The sequence below is a fragment of the Meriones unguiculatus genome, chromosome 14 (assembly GCF_030254825.1).
Source record: "Meriones unguiculatus strain TT.TT164.6M chromosome 14, Bangor_MerUng_6.1, whole genome shotgun sequence".
NCBI classification, from domain to species: domain Eukaryota; kingdom Metazoa; phylum Chordata; class Mammalia; order Rodentia; family Muridae; genus Meriones; species Meriones unguiculatus.
The window spans coordinates 36,253,861-36,272,464 of NC_083361.1; the positions used below are offsets into that span (position 1 = coordinate 36,253,861).

General features: G+C 47.1%; 2 protein-coding genes and 1 pseudogene across 11 annotated transcripts; 1 reads left to right on the forward strand and 2 right to left on the reverse strand.

The window, feature by feature from the left end:
* Positions 1 to 270: 270 nt before the first annotated feature.
* On the forward strand, positions 271 to 7,660 carry LOC110556009 (leukocyte immunoglobulin-like receptor subfamily B member 3). 7 transcript variants are annotated; one of them, XM_021649552.2, is made up of 15 exons: positions 271 to 394; positions 556 to 591; positions 775 to 1,056; positions 1,184 to 1,489; positions 1,794 to 2,078; positions 2,203 to 2,517; positions 2,746 to 3,042; positions 3,290 to 3,592; positions 3,886 to 3,936; positions 4,837 to 4,953; positions 5,285 to 5,360; positions 5,436 to 5,473; positions 5,689 to 5,741; positions 6,447 to 6,599; positions 6,660 to 7,660. In XM_021649552.2, the coding sequence occupies exons 1-15, from the start codon at positions 361 to 363 to the stop codon at positions 6,825 to 6,827; spliced, it is 2,514 nt and encodes an 837-aa protein (XP_021505227.1). In that variant the 5' UTR covers positions 271 to 360; the 3' UTR covers positions 6,828 to 7,660. The 7 variants fall into 7 exon arrangements, with proteins under 7 accessions (XP_021505227.1, XP_021505220.1, XP_021505225.1 ...); XM_021649545.2 differs by lacking the exon at positions 6,447 to 6,599; XM_021649550.2 differs by lacking the exons at positions 1,184 to 1,489; positions 6,447 to 6,599.
* A 4,629-nt stretch (positions 7,661 to 12,289) lies between these two features.
* Rps9 (ribosomal protein S9) lies at positions 12,290 to 15,289 on the reverse strand. 4 transcript variants are annotated; one of them, XR_009585511.1, is made up of 7 exons: positions 15,270 to 15,289; positions 14,897 to 15,015; positions 14,604 to 14,726; positions 13,294 to 13,480; positions 13,030 to 13,202; positions 12,849 to 12,893; positions 12,335 to 12,534 (listed from the first exon to the last, which is right to left on the reverse strand). XR_009585511.1 is itself a non-coding variant. In XM_060367183.1 (6 exons), exons 2-5 carry the CDS (start codon positions 14,991 to 14,993, stop codon positions 12,890 to 12,892), a joined length of 411 nt encoding a protein of 136 aa, XP_060223166.1. In that variant the 5' UTR covers positions 14,994 to 15,015; positions 15,270 to 15,289; the 3' UTR covers positions 12,335 to 12,534; positions 12,849 to 12,889. The 4 variants fall into 4 exon arrangements, 2 of the variants coding, with proteins under 2 accessions (XP_021505230.1, XP_060223166.1); XR_009585510.1 differs by lacking the exon at positions 12,849 to 12,893; XM_060367183.1 differs by lacking the exon at positions 13,030 to 13,202.
* A 1,128-nt stretch (positions 15,290 to 16,417) lies between these two features.
* Positions 16,418 to 17,918, reverse strand: LOC132647196 (ATP synthase subunit g, mitochondrial-like; annotated as a pseudogene).
* Between the last annotated feature and the right edge of the window lie 686 nt (positions 17,919 to 18,604).

Below are 18,604 nucleotides of genomic sequence, written 5' to 3' on the forward strand. Positions count from 1 at the left end.
AGCAAAACCACATGTAAATTGATATTGCTGTTTAAAATATTCATTCATATCTTCTGCTGCAACATGGCCATGAGTGTGATGAGGACAGGTGAGGCAGACAATGATGAGGTTGTGGAAATGTCATCTATGTGAGAAATGATGGCAGAGCAGAGGTTCTACAGCCTGGCCTAGTCACAGCAGTGGGGAAGTCAGTGCCTGGTGCTGAGGATAGCAGTTCCCCTTCCTGTGGGGCTGCTGAAATACAACCATGTCATGAGCAGTGCCCTGCCTCCAAGGGCCACACCCTATGTTTCCTGTCACTCCTGACAGGCTCTGTAGCTCTGCTCTCAGGCACAGTTGCAGCCTCTGGGAGGAGATGCCATGACCTTCACCTTCACAGTCCTGCTCTGTCTGGGTGAGATGTGAAGAGGGGGAGGGATACTGTGGTCTAGACATGACCCTGGCCTGGAGCTGAGCACTCACCCATGAGGAAACCCCAGGGTCTCAGGAGGTTCAGCAGAGGGGAGGATCTCCTCACGCTTCAGGACAAACCTCTCACAGGAAACTCTCTTCCAGGACTGACCCTTGACCTCTGGATCCCAGTGCTGGGAGGTGAGTGTCTGCATTGTCCTGGCCTGTTCTTCTCTTCATATCCTGGAGCGATGCCTGGGCAGTGGGAATGGGAAAATCCAGGGAAATCCATGTGTGCTAATCCTGGAGGAGGCTGGAGGGTCGTGGTGTTAAGGACTGCAATCTGAGGAAGGATGCCCTGGGTTTTAACTCATTTTCTTGCAGGGAACCTCCCTAAGCCTGTCCTCAGAGCACAGCCAGACTCTGTGGTCTCCAAGCAGACTGAGGTGACCTTCTTGTGTGAGGGGACCATGGGAGCCACAAAGTACAGACTCTATAAATATGGATATTTTTATTCATGGCCCATGGTCCTGCTGGAGTATGGGAAGAAGGCTGAATTCCGCATGTCATACATTAACGAGAACCATGCAGGGACATATAGCTGTGACTATGGTACCGATGATGGATGGTCAGTAGCCAGCAACACCTTGGAGCTGGTGGTGACAGGTGAGAGGAAACCATCCTCAGGCTTCACTGTTAGGAAGTCAGTCTGCTGTCAGTGGTCCCCCATCACCTCACAGGCCTGGACTATAATAAGGCCTGACACATGTAACTGATTCCTCTTCTCTCCTAGGAGCATCAAGTAAACCCAGCCTGTCAGCCCAGCCCAGCCCCGAGGTGACTTCAGGAGGGAATGTCACCCTCCAGTGTGTCTCAGGGCAGGAATATGGCAGGTTTATTCTGATTAAGCAAGGACCACAGAAGCTCTCATGGAGGCATGACTCACAGTATAACCACTCTATTCAGAATTACCAAGCCCTGTTCCCTGTGGGGCCAGTGAACTCCAGCCAGAGGTGGATATTCAGATGCTACAGACATGACAGCTACAGACCACAGCTGTGGTCATATCCTAGTGACACCCTGGAGCTCCTGGTCTCAGGTGAGAAGCCACAGCCTTTCCATAGAATGATGGTGAAATAACACAGGTGCTCAGGGAGGCCTGGGGTGTGATGTATGTGAGGACCTAGGGCTCTTTAGATCATTGGCACAGAGCATGGAAGACAGTGGAACACAAGACATAGATTCCAGCACAGAAAATGAGAGTGAAACCCAGGATGTCTAGGAGAGATGAGTCTTCTCAGGGCTTTCTGATACTCTGGATCAGCCCAAGTGCCATCTCCAAGTGTGACCTGCTCCTGCCACTTTCACACAGACCCACCTCCTTCTCTCCTACTTCCTTGCAGGGAACCTCCACAAACCCATCATCAAGGCTGAGCCAGGCTCTGTGATGGCTCTCGGGACTTCCATGACCATCTGGTGTCAGGGTACTCTGGGGGCAGAAATATATGTTCTGCATAAAGTCGGGAGCCAAGAATCCCGGGACACAAAAACCCCAGAGGAGCCTGGGAACAAGGCCAAGTTCTCCATCCCTTCTGTGAGACAGGAACATGCAGGGCAATATCGCTGTTACTGTTACAGCAAGGCTGGCTGGTCAGAGCGCAGTGACACCCTGGAACTGGTGGTGACAGGTAAGGGGAAAGTCAGAGTCTCAGCCTCATGCGCTGCTCTCAGGAGTATTCCCCTCCCACAGACGAGCCCTGGAGAATGTTGTGGCTGTGTGATTCCACGTGAGTGTGTCTCCTTCTCTCCTAGGAATCTACAGACACAAGTACAACAAACTCAGGCTGTCAGCCCGGCCCAGCCCTGTGGTGACCTTGGGAGGGAACATGACTCTCCAGTGTGCCTCATCGAAAAGATATGACAAGTTCATTCTCACCAGGGAAGATCAGCAGCTCCTAAGCTCCCTGGACACACAGCGTATACCCTCGATCTCACATTACCACGCCTTCTTCTCTATGGAACACATGACCTCAAACCACACAGGGACATTCCGATGTTATGGTTACTACAAGGACACCCCACAGTTGTGGTCAGAGCCCAGTGAGCCCCTGGAAATACACATCTCAGGTGAGTTAGCACCTTCCTCACCAATCAGTTTTGAGACCCTAAGCCCTTTGCCTCAGGCTTGCCCCTCTGGGGAGCTGCAGGTAGAGATTGAGTAAATGGAGAGCCTGGTTTTTGAACCAGACCCCACACCTGGGAATAAGCAAGGCCATGAGCAGGGCAGGATGTGAGGGCACAGGTGCCTGGTAAACAGCCAACTCCGCAGTCTCTAGCCTGTCACCTTCCCTCCAGGCCTGTCCAAGAAGCCCTCTCTGCTGACTCAGCAAGGCTATATCCTGCACCCTGGAATGAGCCTCACACTGCAGTGTTCCTCTGACATCAGCTATGACAGATTTGCTCTGTACAAGGTGGGGGAAGCTGACTTCACCCAGCACTGTAGCCAGCGGACTCAGGCTGGCCGCTTCTTGGCCAACTTCACACCAGACTATATGAGACAAGACATGGGAGGCCAGTACAGATGCTATGGTGCACACAACCTCTCCTCTGAGTGGTCAGCCTCAAGTGACCCCCTGGACATCCTAATCACAGGTGAGAAACTGAGTAGATTCAGTCAGGTACCTGGCCTCTGCTCAGGCTCTCATGGGGCAGCCTAGGAGTTCATGGCTGGGATGAGGAACAGGGCTCTTAGGCAGGAACAGATGATACATAGACAGGGGAGCAGGAGAGGAGCTCAGTCAGAGAAAAGAGACATAGTTCCAGGTCCTTAGAGCAGACCTAGGTGAGGGTTCAGCTCAGAACAAGGAAGGCAGCCTCTCATCATCCCTCTTCTCCATAGGGTATCTCCATGTCACTCCTTCCCTCTCAGTGAAGCCCAACTCCACAGTGCTCTCAGGAGAGAACGTGACCCTGCTGTGTCAGTCAATGGACAAAGTGGACACTTTCATTCTGTCCAAGGAGGGATCAGCCCACCAACCTATGCGACTAAGATCAAAGTCCCAAGAATACCAGTGGCATGCAGAATTCTCCATGACTGCAGTGACCTACCCCAACACAGGAACCTACAGGTGCTATGGTTCTCGAGACTCAGCTCCCTACCTGTTGTCAGAGGCCAGTGCCCCTGTGGAGCTCACAGTCTCAGGTAAGGTGACCCTGACATATCAGGGTGACTCACAAGCCACACTCTATGGGGGCTCTTGACTTGGGTGGGATAAGAGACAATAGGAAGGGTTAGTCAGAAGACACTTCCCCTAGCAGAGAAGCAGATCCCAGCTGTGGTCCCTTAAGTAATGTCCACTCCATCCTCTATTGCAATCTAGGTTTGGATTAGGCAACACAGGGATCTTTAGGAGGTGACAGGGCAGATGTAGTGAGCCAAGTGAGGATCTCTGAGTTTACATCTAACTATCATCCTCTCCCTGTTCTATTTCCTAGGACCCACTGGAGCCTCCAGCCCACCTCCCTCAAGGCCCATGCCAGGAGCTGGTAAGTATCAGGCACTTCTGTGCAGAGTATGCTTCATCCCAAGGCTGCCTGACAGGAGTTAGCCCACCAAAGTCCTCATTTGTCTGTTACTTCAGAATGTTAGTATTGGAGGCAATCAGAGATCCCAATAGAGACCCAAAAAGCTCGTTATTAAAGGTTAAGCTAGAGAAGGATGCATCCAGAGAGAGATATTTAGGCTCCTCATGAACAGTGGGGCAGGTGGCTGAGGTTGAGAGCAAAGAACCCAACAGTCACATCCCCACCCTGACCCTAAGGTTCTGAGAATAAACCTTCCAGCTGCATGGAGTCAGGACCCAGAGGGCTAAATAAATACTCTGTTGGATCATGGGGCCCAGATGGGCAATATCTTGTTATAGGATTGATACAGCTGCTTCTGCAGATCCTCCCCTGGACAAGCCCTTCCCTTTCTGGGCTGTTGCTTCTCTGAGTATAAAGGGGGAACACATGCCTAAGGTTTTTCTGCTTTATTTTTTTTTTCTATGCGGGCCTTCACTGTGACCTCTTCTGACAGAAGAGGCCTCCGTAACCTGATTCCACAGTGGGTCTGCCCCACAATGTGGTGAAATGTACGGGGGGGGGGGGGCACAGGGCCACATAGCAGGACTCTCGGGCTCCTTCCCTCTAGCTTAAGGAGCTCAGCTCTGATGGAGGGAACTGGGCTGGAGTCAGAGTCCTTCTGTTCAGCTGCCAGCTCTGCCACTTCCAATCAAGGGATCTGAGGCAGGTGAACTGCCTGGATAGGAAAAAAAGACAGTTTCACATTGCAAGATTGTGAGGATGGGAAATGGAGTGGTCAAAGACCCAGCATGAGCCTGCCACACAGTTAGGTGCTTAGGTAAACAGCAATGGTCCCCACTCATGATGTCACTTGTGCCTCAGGATTTAACAGTTACCTGAATGTTCTGATCGGAGTCTCTGTGGCCTTTCTCCTGCTCCTCGTCATCTTCATCTTCGTCCTTCTCCGACGAAGGCATCAGGGAAAATTCAGACAGGATGGTGAGGAGGCTGTGGGTGACTGGGTCTCAGAACGTGTTGGGTTCCCATGTGAACATCCAAACAGGATCTCAGGACACTGGCCTCAGGAAAACCTCGAACTGGGGCAAGGTAGCTTAGGAAGACTTGCAGATCTCAAATGAGAAGACACTTGATCTCAGAATCTGTGCAATGCCCAGCATTCTGTTAACCTCACCATGTTCTGGGACATTTGTTCACTCACCCTTGTGTTGTAAAGCTCCCTCCCTTCCTTCCTTTCTTCCTTCCTTCCTTCCATGCACAGGCCTGGGGGAGGGGCATCCACTCTCCCAGCTGAGATTCCTCTCCCTTGCAGCCCAGAAAGAGACAGAATTAGAACTTCCTGCAGGAGCTGCAGAGCCAGTAACTAGGGACAGAGGCCCCCAGAATAGGTAAGTCACAGCCAGATACCTAGACCCCTGCCTGCCTGACACAACAAACTGACAACTGACATCTTGTCTCTCCAGGGCCAACCCAGCGGCTGCCACCCAGGAAGAAAGTCTTTGTGAGAGAAAGAGGGTCATGGGAGGGGGATGTATGAGGTCTCAGAATTGCAGGGATGGAGGAGGGGAGCTGATGTCTTTGCTGTATGAATTTCACACTCAGGATAGCACAGCACTCCCTGGTTCTCTGTCCCCACCTTGGACAAGGCAGGAAACTAGGGGGCTGAGGCACCCTAGACTCTGGTCAGGAGACATTCTGCTTGTTCTGCTCTGACAGATGCTTCAGTGGAGGACATGCGAGCTGAGGATGGTGTGGAGCTGGACAGCTGGGTGAGGTCCATGTCTCTATCTGCTAAAACTTAGGGCCCAGTACAGTCTGTGGGAAGGGGACTTCCCTGTTCTCCCTCCCTCCCCCTGTGCGCTATGGCCTCACTCTCTCCTGCTTTTCCTGGGACCACGTGTCTCCTCACTTCTGTCTCCTGTGTGACTCCTTTATATCTGTCTCGTTATCTTTTGAGGGGGAAGCCTGAGTGGAGAGGTCCATAGAGACATCTAAGGAACCAGCAACTGCAGTAGGGGATACAGCAGAACCCCAGGAATTTGGGCAGAAATTGGGGTTTTGTTTTATGGTTTATGTGTATGGATGTTTTGCCTGCATGTATGTCCCTGCATCCCACACCCACACAGTGCTCCCAGAGGCCAGAAAAGCATGCCAGATACCCTGACCTAGTGTTACAGATGAGTATAGGCTGCCATGTGGGTTCTGGGAACCAAACCCAGGTCCTCTGCAAGAGCAGCCAGTGCTCTTAACCACAGAGCCATCTCTCCAACCCCCAGAAACTTGTTTTCAGGAAGATGGACTGCAACTGAATCCAAGACAGCAAGGGTGAGAGAGTCAGGTTAATCCAGAACTGTAGGAAGGAAGCACAGGAAGATCCCATCAGTCACTCTGGCCATTCTGTGGAAAACTGGCCAGAGGGAATCCCCAAGGGAACAGGGAGACACTATCTGTACCTCATGACTTCCCTACTACAGAGACCACCCGAGGAAGATCCCCAGGGAGACACGTATGCCCAGGTGAAACCCTCTAAGCTAAGGAGGGAAGGATCTCTCTTACCTTCTGTCATGTCAAGTGAATGCCTGAACACAAAAGGACAAGCAGAAGAGGACAGAGAAGTGGACAGTCAGGTGGGTTCTGTCCTTCCCCAAGCCAAGCATATACCTTCCTCTCAATCTCTTCCAATGCAGCCTGCTGAATCTAAGGAGCCCCAGGATGTGACCTATGCCCAACTGTGCATCAGGACACTCAGCGGAAGGAGAGATACACCTCCTTCCTCCCAGGCAGAGGAAGCCCCAGAGGAGCCCAGTCTGTATGCTGCTCTGGCAGCCACTCATCCCAAGGACAAGGAGCAATGACCCTCTACCTGCAAATACGCCTAACAGAGACCTCCAAGGAATTCTGGGAACTGTTGGCAACTTAACTACACTTTAACATCACACAGTTTGGAAATAAAACAGGAGAGTTCTCAATAATCAAATGAAATGAGAAATGAAATGAAATAGAAAGGAGGGGTTTTACATTGAGTGCTAATTTTAATAATATTTCTCATCAAAGCCATGAAATGAGAAAATATACAATCATGGTTGTACAGCCTCATAATTCCAACTCATAGGAGGCTGAGGCAGGAAAACTGCCATTGCTTGTGGCCATCTTGGCATACTTAGTGAACTTCATGCCAGCCTAGGTTACAGAATGAGACATGTTTCAAATAACATTAGCCACCAGAGGCCAGGGGGAGGAACATACCCAAAATCCTAGCACCTTAGAGGGCTGGACATGAGGATCAAGAAGTCAAGGTCATAGCCTAGAAGTAAGAAGCCAGCCTAGAACACACCAGACCCTGTTAAAAAATAAATAAATAGGCCAGGCTTGGTGGCATATGCCTTCAATCTCAGCACTAAAGAAGTAGAGACATATCTTTGAGTCCAGGGCCAGCTGGTCTACCGAATGAGTTCCAGGACAGGCAAGGATACAGAGAAACCTTGTCTCAAAAGTAATAAATAAAATAGGGCCAGTGATAGTGCCTTTAACTGCTGATATCCTAAGTTCAATCATCAGGAATAGAGGACGAAGAAAACTGATCCCCACAAATTGTCCTCTGACCTCCAAAGTCCTCGGTGTCCTCCCCACACCCAAAAAGTAAATAAAATGATTTTTAAAATAAACAAGCAAATAATCACAAATGAAAGCTTGATGTGGTGATGTAAGTGTCTAATCACAACAATAAGTTATTGACATCAATAAGTTTTATTGGGTTTTTTGTTTTTGTTTTTCTGTCCTCCTGCCTCGGCTCCTGGCATGTATAACCCTATATTCACTTTTTCTTTTCTTTTTTTCCTTTTCTTTTTTAGGCTCCTGTCTGCAAGCATAACAGAATATCTAATAGTGTCAGGGGTCGGCTCTCTCCCATGGGTCTCAAGTTGGACCAGTCATTGTTTGCCCATTCCCTCAATGTCTACTCCATCTTTATCCCTGCACATCTTGTGGACAGGGCAATTTTGGGTCAATGATTTTGTGGGTGGGTTGGTGTCCCCCTCTTCCCACTGGAAGTCCTGCCTGGCTATAGAAAGTGGCCACTGTAGTCTCCATATCCCTCGCTGCTGGGAGTTTCAGCTAGAGTCATCCCATATCCTCCCAGGAGCCTACCCCATTGTGGGTCTCCAGTTTGTCCCAGAGATGCCCTCTCATCTGTTTCCCTTCTCTCTCCCAGCCCTTTCACCTCCCACCTCCACTCTCCCCCACCTGACCCCACCCTTGTTTCCCTTCCCACTCCCTCTACCACCCAGGCCTCTCCACTTTTTCTTAAAGTTTATATTGCTTTATTTATGTATATGTTTGTGTGTCTGTGTGAGTATAGGCCATGTGACTACAAGTGCTCATGGAGGACAGAGAGGACATTAGAACTGGAATTACTGGTGTTTGTGAGCTGCATGCTGTGGGTGCTGGAAATTTAACTCATTTCAACAAGAGCAGTGCATGCCCTTAATCACAGAGCCATCTCCATAGTGTTCCTACATTCGTTGAAATGTAACAGTAACAGCAGAACACTATGAACAATTTTCTAGCAAAGTATTAGGAGATGTACATAAAATGGAAAGGACCCTTGACTTCAATAAGTTATTTTTATTGCTTAATAAATAGAAAATCTGAGTGGATTCCCACATGTTGAACACACTTTCACCAGAAAAGTTCCTCTTTGGAAATTCTCTTTCTGAAAGCTTTGATGGTGACTTTTTCCCAAATGTTTGTGTATTTGAAATAAAGACATTCTGAAACTAGAGAAAGAGGAAACAGATTCCAACATAGTTTATCAGACCAGAAAAAAAAAAAAAAAATTAACAAAACCCAACAAGAAAGAAAACTTAGAAAGAAAACTCTTTCACATCCACCTAGAAATAATCCCTTAAAATTTTAATTTAAAAATTAAAAAATAAGGTTCAGTAACAATTTTTTTAAAGGACATCACAACCGCACTGGGGTTTGGTTTGCTTTTTGTTGTTGTGTCTTAATATCAGTTTCAAAGACAACACGTAGCTTAAAATGTAAAAGTTGTGGGCCTGGTGGCACAGTCCTGCGATCTCAGCTACTTTGGAGGCTGAGGCAAAGTAGTGTGAGGCAAAGTGTGAAATCCTCCTTGGCTACCGCATGAGTTCAGGGCTCTTATGTACAACTTAGTGTAATCCTATCCCAAAATAAAAGGTAAACGTAGGGCTGAGGATGTAGCTCAGTGGTAGAGCACTTTTCTGCCGTTCAGAACCCTAAATTCCATCCTTTGTAGGTTTGTTTCTAGGTCCTCTGTTGTCTTTTTCTTTTCATTGTTTAATGTACATCTGACATGATGTAGACCCTTGTTGACTTCAAGCTGTTTACTGTTGTTGACCTTGAACTTCTGATAATCCTGCTCCACTCCTGGAACTCTGTGGACCAGACTGGCCTCAAAGCCATCGGCCTTCAGAATGTTGGGATAATAGGCATCCATCACCAGTTTAGTATGCTCCAGTTCTGTGAAGAATGTCTTTGGAGTTTTGATGGGGATTGTGTTGGATCTGTATATTGCTTTGGTTCATATATTCATTTTCATGCTGGTGATTCACAAACCCAGGAAGCCTTAGCCAGGTCTGGTGGTGCACACCTTTAATCCCAGCACTTGGGAGGCAAAGGCAGGTAGATCTCAAATTTGAAGTCAGCCATGTCTAGAGTGAGTTCCTGGACAGCCATGGTTATTCATGAAGGGTTTCTTGACTTGAAAAACAACAAAATAAACAAACAAACAAACAAAAAAACCACACAGGAAGCTTTTCCATCTTCTAGTGTCTTCAATTTCATGTGTTGTGCATGTGGGTATAAGCATGTTTGAACACATGTTCATGTGTTCAACACTGAGTGTCTTTTTCAATGGTTTTCCATCTTTTTGGAGGGAAAGGGCAGGGAAACAAGATCCAAGATTGTTCACTGAACCCAAGAGCCAATGAATTTGGATAGATAAGAGTGACCAGCGAGCTCCAGGGATCTATCTCCACCTCCCCAGCACCAGAATTAAAGCAGCACCTACTCTTCCCCCAAATCCCCACACCTGGACAGGGCTTCTCTGAGTGTAGCCTGGCTGTCCTAGAACTTATTTTGTAGACCAGGCTAGCTTTGAACTCACATAGTGCTGGGATTAAAGGTGTGGGCCACCACATTCTGCTCTCCCTTATTCTTTTTAATGTTTTATTTTAGGAACTTTAACGCAAAATATTTTGAACATATTTCCTGCCAGCTCCCAGCTCTTAAACTCTATACATTTACACATTTTACTGACTGAGCTATCTTCTCGTCTTTGAATGTTTCTTCTGTTCTTACAACTTTCACCTCCTTGGTTTAAGAGACTTAATTCATGTATTTCTAACTTCGTACTAAAGCTATTATGAATAGGGTTCTCACTGTTGTCTTGAGTTTTTTCATTAATTTAATCAAGTTAGCATGGTTGAAACTCCCTGCCAGTCCATCACACCCCTTTCCCCTCCTACTGTCTAAAGAGTTGAAGGATTGAGACAGAGAGGGCAAGAACACCACACAACCTACAAAGTAAACCTGGGTCCATGATGGGCCACTGAACCACACACCAAAGAGCATGTATGGTCTGGACTTAGGCCCTACACATACATAGATGTGCAGCTTGTTCTTCATGTGGGTCCCCTAACAATTAGGAGTAGGGGCTGCTAGCTTTTGGATCCTTTTTCCATAGTAGGGCTCCCTTGTCTGGCTTCAAAGCATGTGCAGTGACTTGATACACCAGGGTGGGTTGATACCCAGGGGGGTCTCTTGAATTCTAAATGAAGATGGGAGATCTTTTCCAGTTCTCTGGGGAAGCCCCAGGTGAGTTAAAGTCCAAATTCCTGTAGTACCTACTAAGACCAATCCCACTAGCACACAGGTCCTGACACCCACCACTGCTCACAACTATTCCACTGCTCCCACACTCTACAGAAGCTGTGTAGGGGTAAAAGGAGGGGACTAGACTGGTGACTGGACAGGCCATGTGGAAGTGTGGGTGGATAGGTTTCTAGTACAAGGATGGAAAAATCAACATTATTCTAAATGGTCTAGTTGCTTCTGGTCTGAAGGATCTTGGGAAACCTTGGAACCAGGAGGTCCTTTTTACTTCTGTGTCTAGCTGAGCCAGCTTACTTCTATACCCTGCCCTGAAGCAATGGGACAGAGACCAGAAAGGCCTCAGTCTAGCCCCAAACCACATAACATCAACTCCTTGAACACCCAGAGGTAATAAAGGGCTCTTACACCATGGCAGGCTGTCTGACCAAGCACCCTAGCACAGCTATCTAATGCAGTAGGGGGTGCCTGGGCTTTTTATCTGCTTAAAGCACCAAAACCACTTTCTTGCCCTGACTTCCCCCTAACACCACAAATGTTTACTACCCTACACCAGTTGCCCATCACATTCTACTAGTCTATATACATTTTACTTCCTACATATGACTCAATTCAACACATCCCAAGCTTTCAACCTTTCCACAATCAACCACTCCACACTACCTTATTTCAAGACTACTGGCAGCTATTAACCCTACATCAGTAAGTCGTTCTTACCATCTAAGGGTGAAGGGTCAAAGTCCTAAACAGAATCCAGCCCTGACAAATCCCAGGATAACATTGTCATCAGACAAGACCTCTGGATAGTGGTCTATCACTTGCCATTGCCTTGAGAGTCTATGCCAACTTCAGTGATTTATAGTAAGGTCTTCCTGCATTGAAGCTGGCCACTTAAAAGACTGAAATACTGAAGAGGGAAAGCAGGTTTCCTTGACAACTGCCTTGCAATTTCAAACAGCTCTAACTTCCGCAGAGATCAAACCACAACCTCCCATCTGACCCAAGCTTCCCAGCAAGGCAAAGTAGAGAATGAGGAAGCCAGCCTCCCTCTTGACCATGAGCACAAGCTAAAAATTTCTTAAGCAGCCCTAGGCAAAGGCTTCACTAGCTTATTTCCCACTTAACAAAACCACATCTTGAGACACACAACTTAGAAAACAGAACACACTCTGCAAGCTTTCAACCAGTAAACTTCACTGGAGACTTGTTTGGCTCCAAAGGGCTGAGTTGGTATATTTTGTTTTCTACTACAACCCACTAAACAAGGACTACCAAGGTGTGGGGAGGAGGTCGGGGTGCCAAAGTACAGGTTAACAAGCATCCAGCCAATCAAACTTCTCCCTTCTTGGGAAGATTTTTCAGTAAAAAAAAAAACGTAACGTGTGTAGGGAACGGGTCTACATCTTCCATTCCAGAGACTGTTCACAGCAAAGGCACACCAATAAACCAATTACCGATTGTTTTATTAGTCACTGGAAAACTACAGTCCTCCAGTCCAGAAAGGTATTAATTTAATCTTCTTCCTCATCATCACCAGCTCCAGCACCACCCTGGCCTTTCTTGGCATTCTTTCTCTTCACTCTGCCTGGGCGGCCACCACCATAAGGAGAACGGAGCGAGAAGTCAATGTGCTTCTGGGAGTCCAGACGGACAATGAAGGATGGGATGTTCACCACCTGCTTGCGGACCCTGAAGGGGAAGAATGGGTTAAGAGTACAAGGTGAGAGGCTGAACCATTTGGTTCAGTCCTTTGACAACAGGCCGATGGGCACTCCTGACACCTCACAGCCTCAATCTCTTATGGTAACCTGGAAACGAAAGCAAATACTAATGCTTTGAGTTTCCTGCCCACCTTGTACTGACACTAGGCCACAAGCCCCCTCAGTCTACACCTCTGCTGATAGATGAAAGTTGGTAAGGAGAAAATCTGATTATACCCTATTTGGCTTTCACAATTAGTGCTGATTTACAGAAAGTGTAAAGAGTATGCAATTTCCACTCACCCTAACTAGTCTTTGCATTATCACTTCAGTCAGGTGGACTGTCAACTGGCAAATGAATACACATAAATCATGAAGTGAATGTCTAGATTTGACCTCACAGAGCAAATTCCATAGACTGCTTTGCCACCCCACAAACATCAACTCAATCCTCTCCCTCCAACGGAGCACCAAGAGCTGTTACCTGTCCAGCTGCTTGCATGCTTGGCAGACACTTTTGCAAGGTGTACGGCTTACGCCGCAGTGACCCTTGCGCTGGACTACAGGGAGACAAGGCTGTCTCCAATTTCCCCATAAGCTGTTTGCAGGGTGATTCTGAACCCTCAAGGTAAACTCACACTTGTCACCTCCCGAGGGCTGCACAGAAGATAGGGATTGCAGCTTAGCAAATGAAACCAACAGTGCAGATAGGGCGGTAAAGTAAGTCACAGGCCTAGCTGCAGCTCACCTGATATGACGCTGGCGGATAAGCACTCGGGCATGGTGAATAGATTTGGCCAGGCCCAGCTTAAACACCTGGGTCTGCAGCCTCCTCTCCAAGAAATCCTCAATCTTCAGGCCCAGAATGTAATCCAGCTTCATCTTGCCCTCATCCAGCACACCAATTCGAACAAGTCGCCTCAGTAGAGCATTGCCTGGGGATGGGCAAAGTAGCACCCAAATCAGACTTGGCCCCAGACTTCAAGTTTATAGCGTTTCATTCACCCTTGAACACCAAGGTTAAGAGCTCTAGCTTTCACAGCATGAACTACAGTACCCGGGAAGCAAGGGCAAGCAGAGTGCAAAGGTAAGCTGAACTACACAGGAGCAGGACAATAACATACAGAATAATACCATTCCTCATAAGCTAAAATGAACTGTGGAGGCCCAGTCACCTAAGAAAACCAGTCAGGCATGGTGACACACGCTTGTGATCCCAGTAGATCTCTTGGGAGTTTAAGGCCAGCCAAAGCTACACAGAAATCCTGTCTCAAAGCCTCTCCCCACCACACTCCCATCTACTGAAATAAAGAAAAAAAAAATTAAGAATCCCTTTAAGTATGGAAAACCAAACTCCAAAAACCTGAAATCTATCTTCCAGAACCCTAAAACATATTCAACTTCTAATTATTTTACAAATACTTACATATAAGATGTCCCCAAATGGGAAAATATTATATTACTCTTAAACCACCTAAATATAAACATCCAGTATGAAGACAGAAAGTGCACACACTAAGACACAAGAGCACATCCCACCAAACTTTTCTTTGCCCTACATTTGACCAATACATCTGGCCCAGAACTATAAGAGGTAACTTTCACTATATGGGAAATGCTGGATATAAATCAAGGCAATGCCAACTACAAAACACCAGGGCTTTTCCTTCCATTGTATAAATTGCACTACAAAATGCTATCTTAAAGGAGGGCTGGACAGATGGCTCAATGGTTAAGAGTACTGACTGCTCCTCCACAGGACCCCGGTTCAAGACCCAACACCCACATGGCAGCTCACAAAATCCACAATCTTGCCTTCATACACACATACATGCAAGCAAAATACCAATGCACATAAAATAAAAATAAATTTTAAAACCCAGCACTTCTAGAGTTCCGGTAGTTACGGCTCGACTGACCCACATTTGGCCTTCAGCCAACCTACACCAAGGAGACCCTATCTCAAATAATCCCCACCAGCCCAGCTTATTCGGTGCCATACCTCCCAGGACCTAAAAACTCAGCAACCACTCCTTCTGAAAATGGGTTGATACACACCTTCAAAAAGACGCCGCGGGTCCTTTTCGTCCAGCGTCAGCAGCTCCCGGGCAGCCTTGCGGATCTTGGCCAAGGTAAACTTGACCCTCCACACCTCACGTTTGTTCCGGAGCCCATACTCTCCTGCACGTGGGTGGGAGGGAACAAGGTCAGGGTTACTACTCCACTGGAAACTACAGAAACTAAACCACAATCCTTTGTGGAGATGGGGCCGCAGAGCACGTGGGAGACAGACCTCATGGCTACCTAACTCTTTCCCATCACCAATCCGAAATTCCACCTTGGCCACTCACCGATCAACTTCAGTTCCTGGTCGAGACGCGATTTCTCGAAGGGTCTCCGTGGAGTCACATAGGTTTTGCGACAAACCCAACTTCTGGCAACCGGCATGTTGACTTCTCTAGGGCTGCGCCTGCGCAAAAATAGTGTACTTAAAAAAAAAAAAAAAAGACTTGCAGCGCATGCGCGGCAGGACCCCGCTAGGACATGGCGGCGCCAGCTCGGCCCTCGGCATCTGGGAACTGGGATTGCCACAGCCGTGTTGTAGTAACATCCAGCCACCTTTCTCCCGCCCCTCTTCCCCAGCAAGTTCGTGAACATTCCAATGGCTCCGTCACCTTACGCCGTCACCCCAAAAGCGAACTAGACAACATTAGGGGAACTCACCTACGAACTCAACGCCCGGGACAAAGAGGAAAGCTGCCGCCGGACTGCGGTCTTATAGCGACGTCGCCTTATGTGACGCCATCACGCACGGACCGCGACTACGCCAATCAGAAGCGAGAACGCTCTAGAGACCAGCGCCTGGGCCAGAGCGACGCCGCTCTGAGCGGATTGAGCGGAGAGGTGGTCGGGGAGTTGAAGAGCTGAGGTGTTGTCCTTGGTTAATTCATGGATTAATGAGGTGCCATTTCTAGGGGGAAGGCATTGAGTAATGCACCGCAGTTGTCACTTTTTGTTTTAACAAGGACCCTTTGGGAAAAACTTACAAGGAATTCAGGGCAGCACCCAAGGTTCCCCACCACTGTCAGTCGTGTGGCAATGCGCTTGCCCTTCCAAGGGCTAGGATTTTAGTGGGCTTATAATATTGAAATATGCATGCTGTGGTGGTTCATTTTTGACATTGTAGTTCTACAGTTCCTCCGTAGAGACCGACTTTATTTCTTAGCATAACTACGGCTCCTCTATTAACCCCTGCTGTCGTCCTTAGCATATCAAAAGCTTAGCATATCAGAAGCCGTTTTACTTCCTAGTGCCCATGCTTGTTCGGTTAGAGGTAAAATCGCTACGCCCTGCTATGTTCCTTGTTTGGTTAGAGGTAAAATCGCTACGCCCTGCTATGTTCCTTGTTTGGTTAGAGGTAAAATCGCTACGCCCTGCTATGTTCCTTACTCCCAGAAAGCTGGAAAGCACCAAGAGCTCTCCTACCCTAAACCCCAGCCAGTCAGCTTATAGTGATAGCTACCATACAACACAATACACTTGGAACAAAATCGGTCCTTTAGCTAGTCAAAATGATACAATGCTGGACCCCCCTTGTTTCCCACACCTGGTTACCTGGTTGTTACATGGTTACGGTTTTTCGTATAAAACACCTGCCTTAAAACAGACCGGAGTCATAGTCTGCCTCCTGAAGTCCTGTCAATGTTTGTTCAATGTTCAATAAACTTTCATCAGTCTGAGTCTGGTGTTTGAGTGGTCAACGTACGGCTTATTCTTGAACCCTAACAGACACAAACCTAGACAAATCTAGAAAGAGAAACTTTTTTTTTTCCGACAGCTAGTATTTTATTCAGATAGTAGTCTCAGTACACTGATCCAAGAACACTCAATTAAATCAAATAAAATCAGATGTTAGATTGGTCTTCAAACATCATAGCCAACGACGCCAGGTTTGCCTATGATCTCTCTGATAGAAAGTAACATCCACACCTCAGTGGCCACCAAACCACTCAGCACAGCTTCTTTAACTGTAAGCTGTTTGAATCAACTAGTTTTAGCACATTGAATTTTTTTTTTTTCCACGCTGGGGTAAAACAAGCTCAACCTTGGCATACTGCCAAAATGTGGCCAGTCGGGGCTTGGAGTAAGTCACGGCAGCAGTCACCAGCCCTGGAGCCTTCTCCATGAAGTTACAAACTAACTTGGCCATGGTTTAAGGTGGAAGGTCCATCTCCCCAACCACCATCTGAGTAGAGGGACTCTTAAATAAGAAAATGCTTCCATCACCTTGACCTATTGGCAAGTCTTTCCTATTGCTGTTGTTTTGTCTCCCCCCACCCCGCCCCCAGATAGGGTTTCTCTGTGTAGCCTTGGCTGTCCTGGACTCATTCTGCAGACCAAACTGGCCTAAAACAAAGATCTGCTTGCCTCTGGCTCCCAAGTGCTGGGATTAAAGGCATGTGCCACCATAGCCCAGCCTTATTTGTTGTTTTGAGACAGAATTTCCCATCAAATGCCATAAATTCCTAATCCCCCCTATCTATACCTCCCGAATGCTAGGATTACAATCCATTTTCATTGTTTGCTTGTTGTTTGGTTTTTTTGTTTTGGTTTTTTTTTTTTTTTTTTGAGACAGAATCTTAGTCCTAGGTGTCCTGGAACTCCCTATATAGATCAGACTGACCTTGAACTCAGAAATCTACCTGCCTCTATCTCTGCCTTCTGAGTGCTGGGATTAAAGATTATCATGAGTGTCTGTGTGTCTGTGTGTGTGTGTGTATGTGTGTGTGATGTTTTAGTCCTTGGGTTTTTTTTCGTTGTTGTTTTTGTTTGTTTTTTTAAGGGAAACAGGTTCTATGTTGCCAGCCCTGGCTATCCTGGAACTACATAGACAGGCTAGCCTCAAACTTATAGGTCCCTGCCTCTGTTCCTGAATACTAGGACAGGCCTGTACACTAGGCCTAGCTGAGATATTTTTATTTTAACCAGTTTGATTGGTAAGAATGTAGATTTGCATTTGTACACTGAGAAAGTACGGATCTTGCTCATTTAGTCTGGAAAAACAGAGTGAACATAGGGGACAGAGATTCAGACTAGTTTACTTTCCATGTCAAACATTTGTTATAATTGCTTTTTTCTGATTTTTCAAGACAGGGTTCACTGTGTAGTCTCGGCTGTCCTAGACTCACTTTGTAGGCCAGGCTGTCCTGCAACTCATAGAGATCTGCATGCCTCTGCCTCCCCATTCTGAGATTACAGGCATGCACTAGTGTTTAGCTTCTGCTTTTTTAATTTTTAAAAATTATTTATTTAATGTGTACAGGTGTTTTGCCAGCATATATATATATACACAAGTGCTTCATCTGTGTGCCTAGGCCCTTCAAAAGCCAGGTGTTGGATACCCAGAAACTAGAGTTATAAGCCCATTATGTGCTGTGAACAAAACTCAAGTCCTCAGCAAAAACACCAAGTACTCTTAACCACTGAACTATCTCTCCAGCCCTTGTTTATTGATTTATTTGAAACAGGCCTTACAGGCCTGGAAGTTGCTATGCAGACTGGGAGAGCCTTGAACTCAGAGATCCCACTGCCTCTCCAACCTGAGCACTGGAATTAAAGGTATAAACCACCACACCCAGATTGATGTATTTTTAATTATGTGTATATCTGTGTAGGTATGTATACCTGAGTGCAGTTGCCTGTGGACAGACTAGGATGCCAAATTCCCTGAAGATGGAGTTAGTTGTGAACTGTTGTGAACTGTCCTTTATGGGAACTGAACTCCAGTCCTTTGGAAAAGCTCAACTACTGAGCCATCTCTATAGACTCAAAGGTTTAGCCCAGGCAGGCATCAAACCCATGATCTTCTGTCTCTTCAGCATGACTTACCGGAGCTGAATACACCACCACAAGCACCTCACACAACACTTTTATTTATAACCTTCACATGCATGGTTTGCAAAGGTTCTCAGAAGAACAGCAAGTACTCTTAACCACTGAGCTATCTCCAGCCCTTGTTTATTGATCTATTTGACGCAGGCCTTGATGGCTTGGAACTT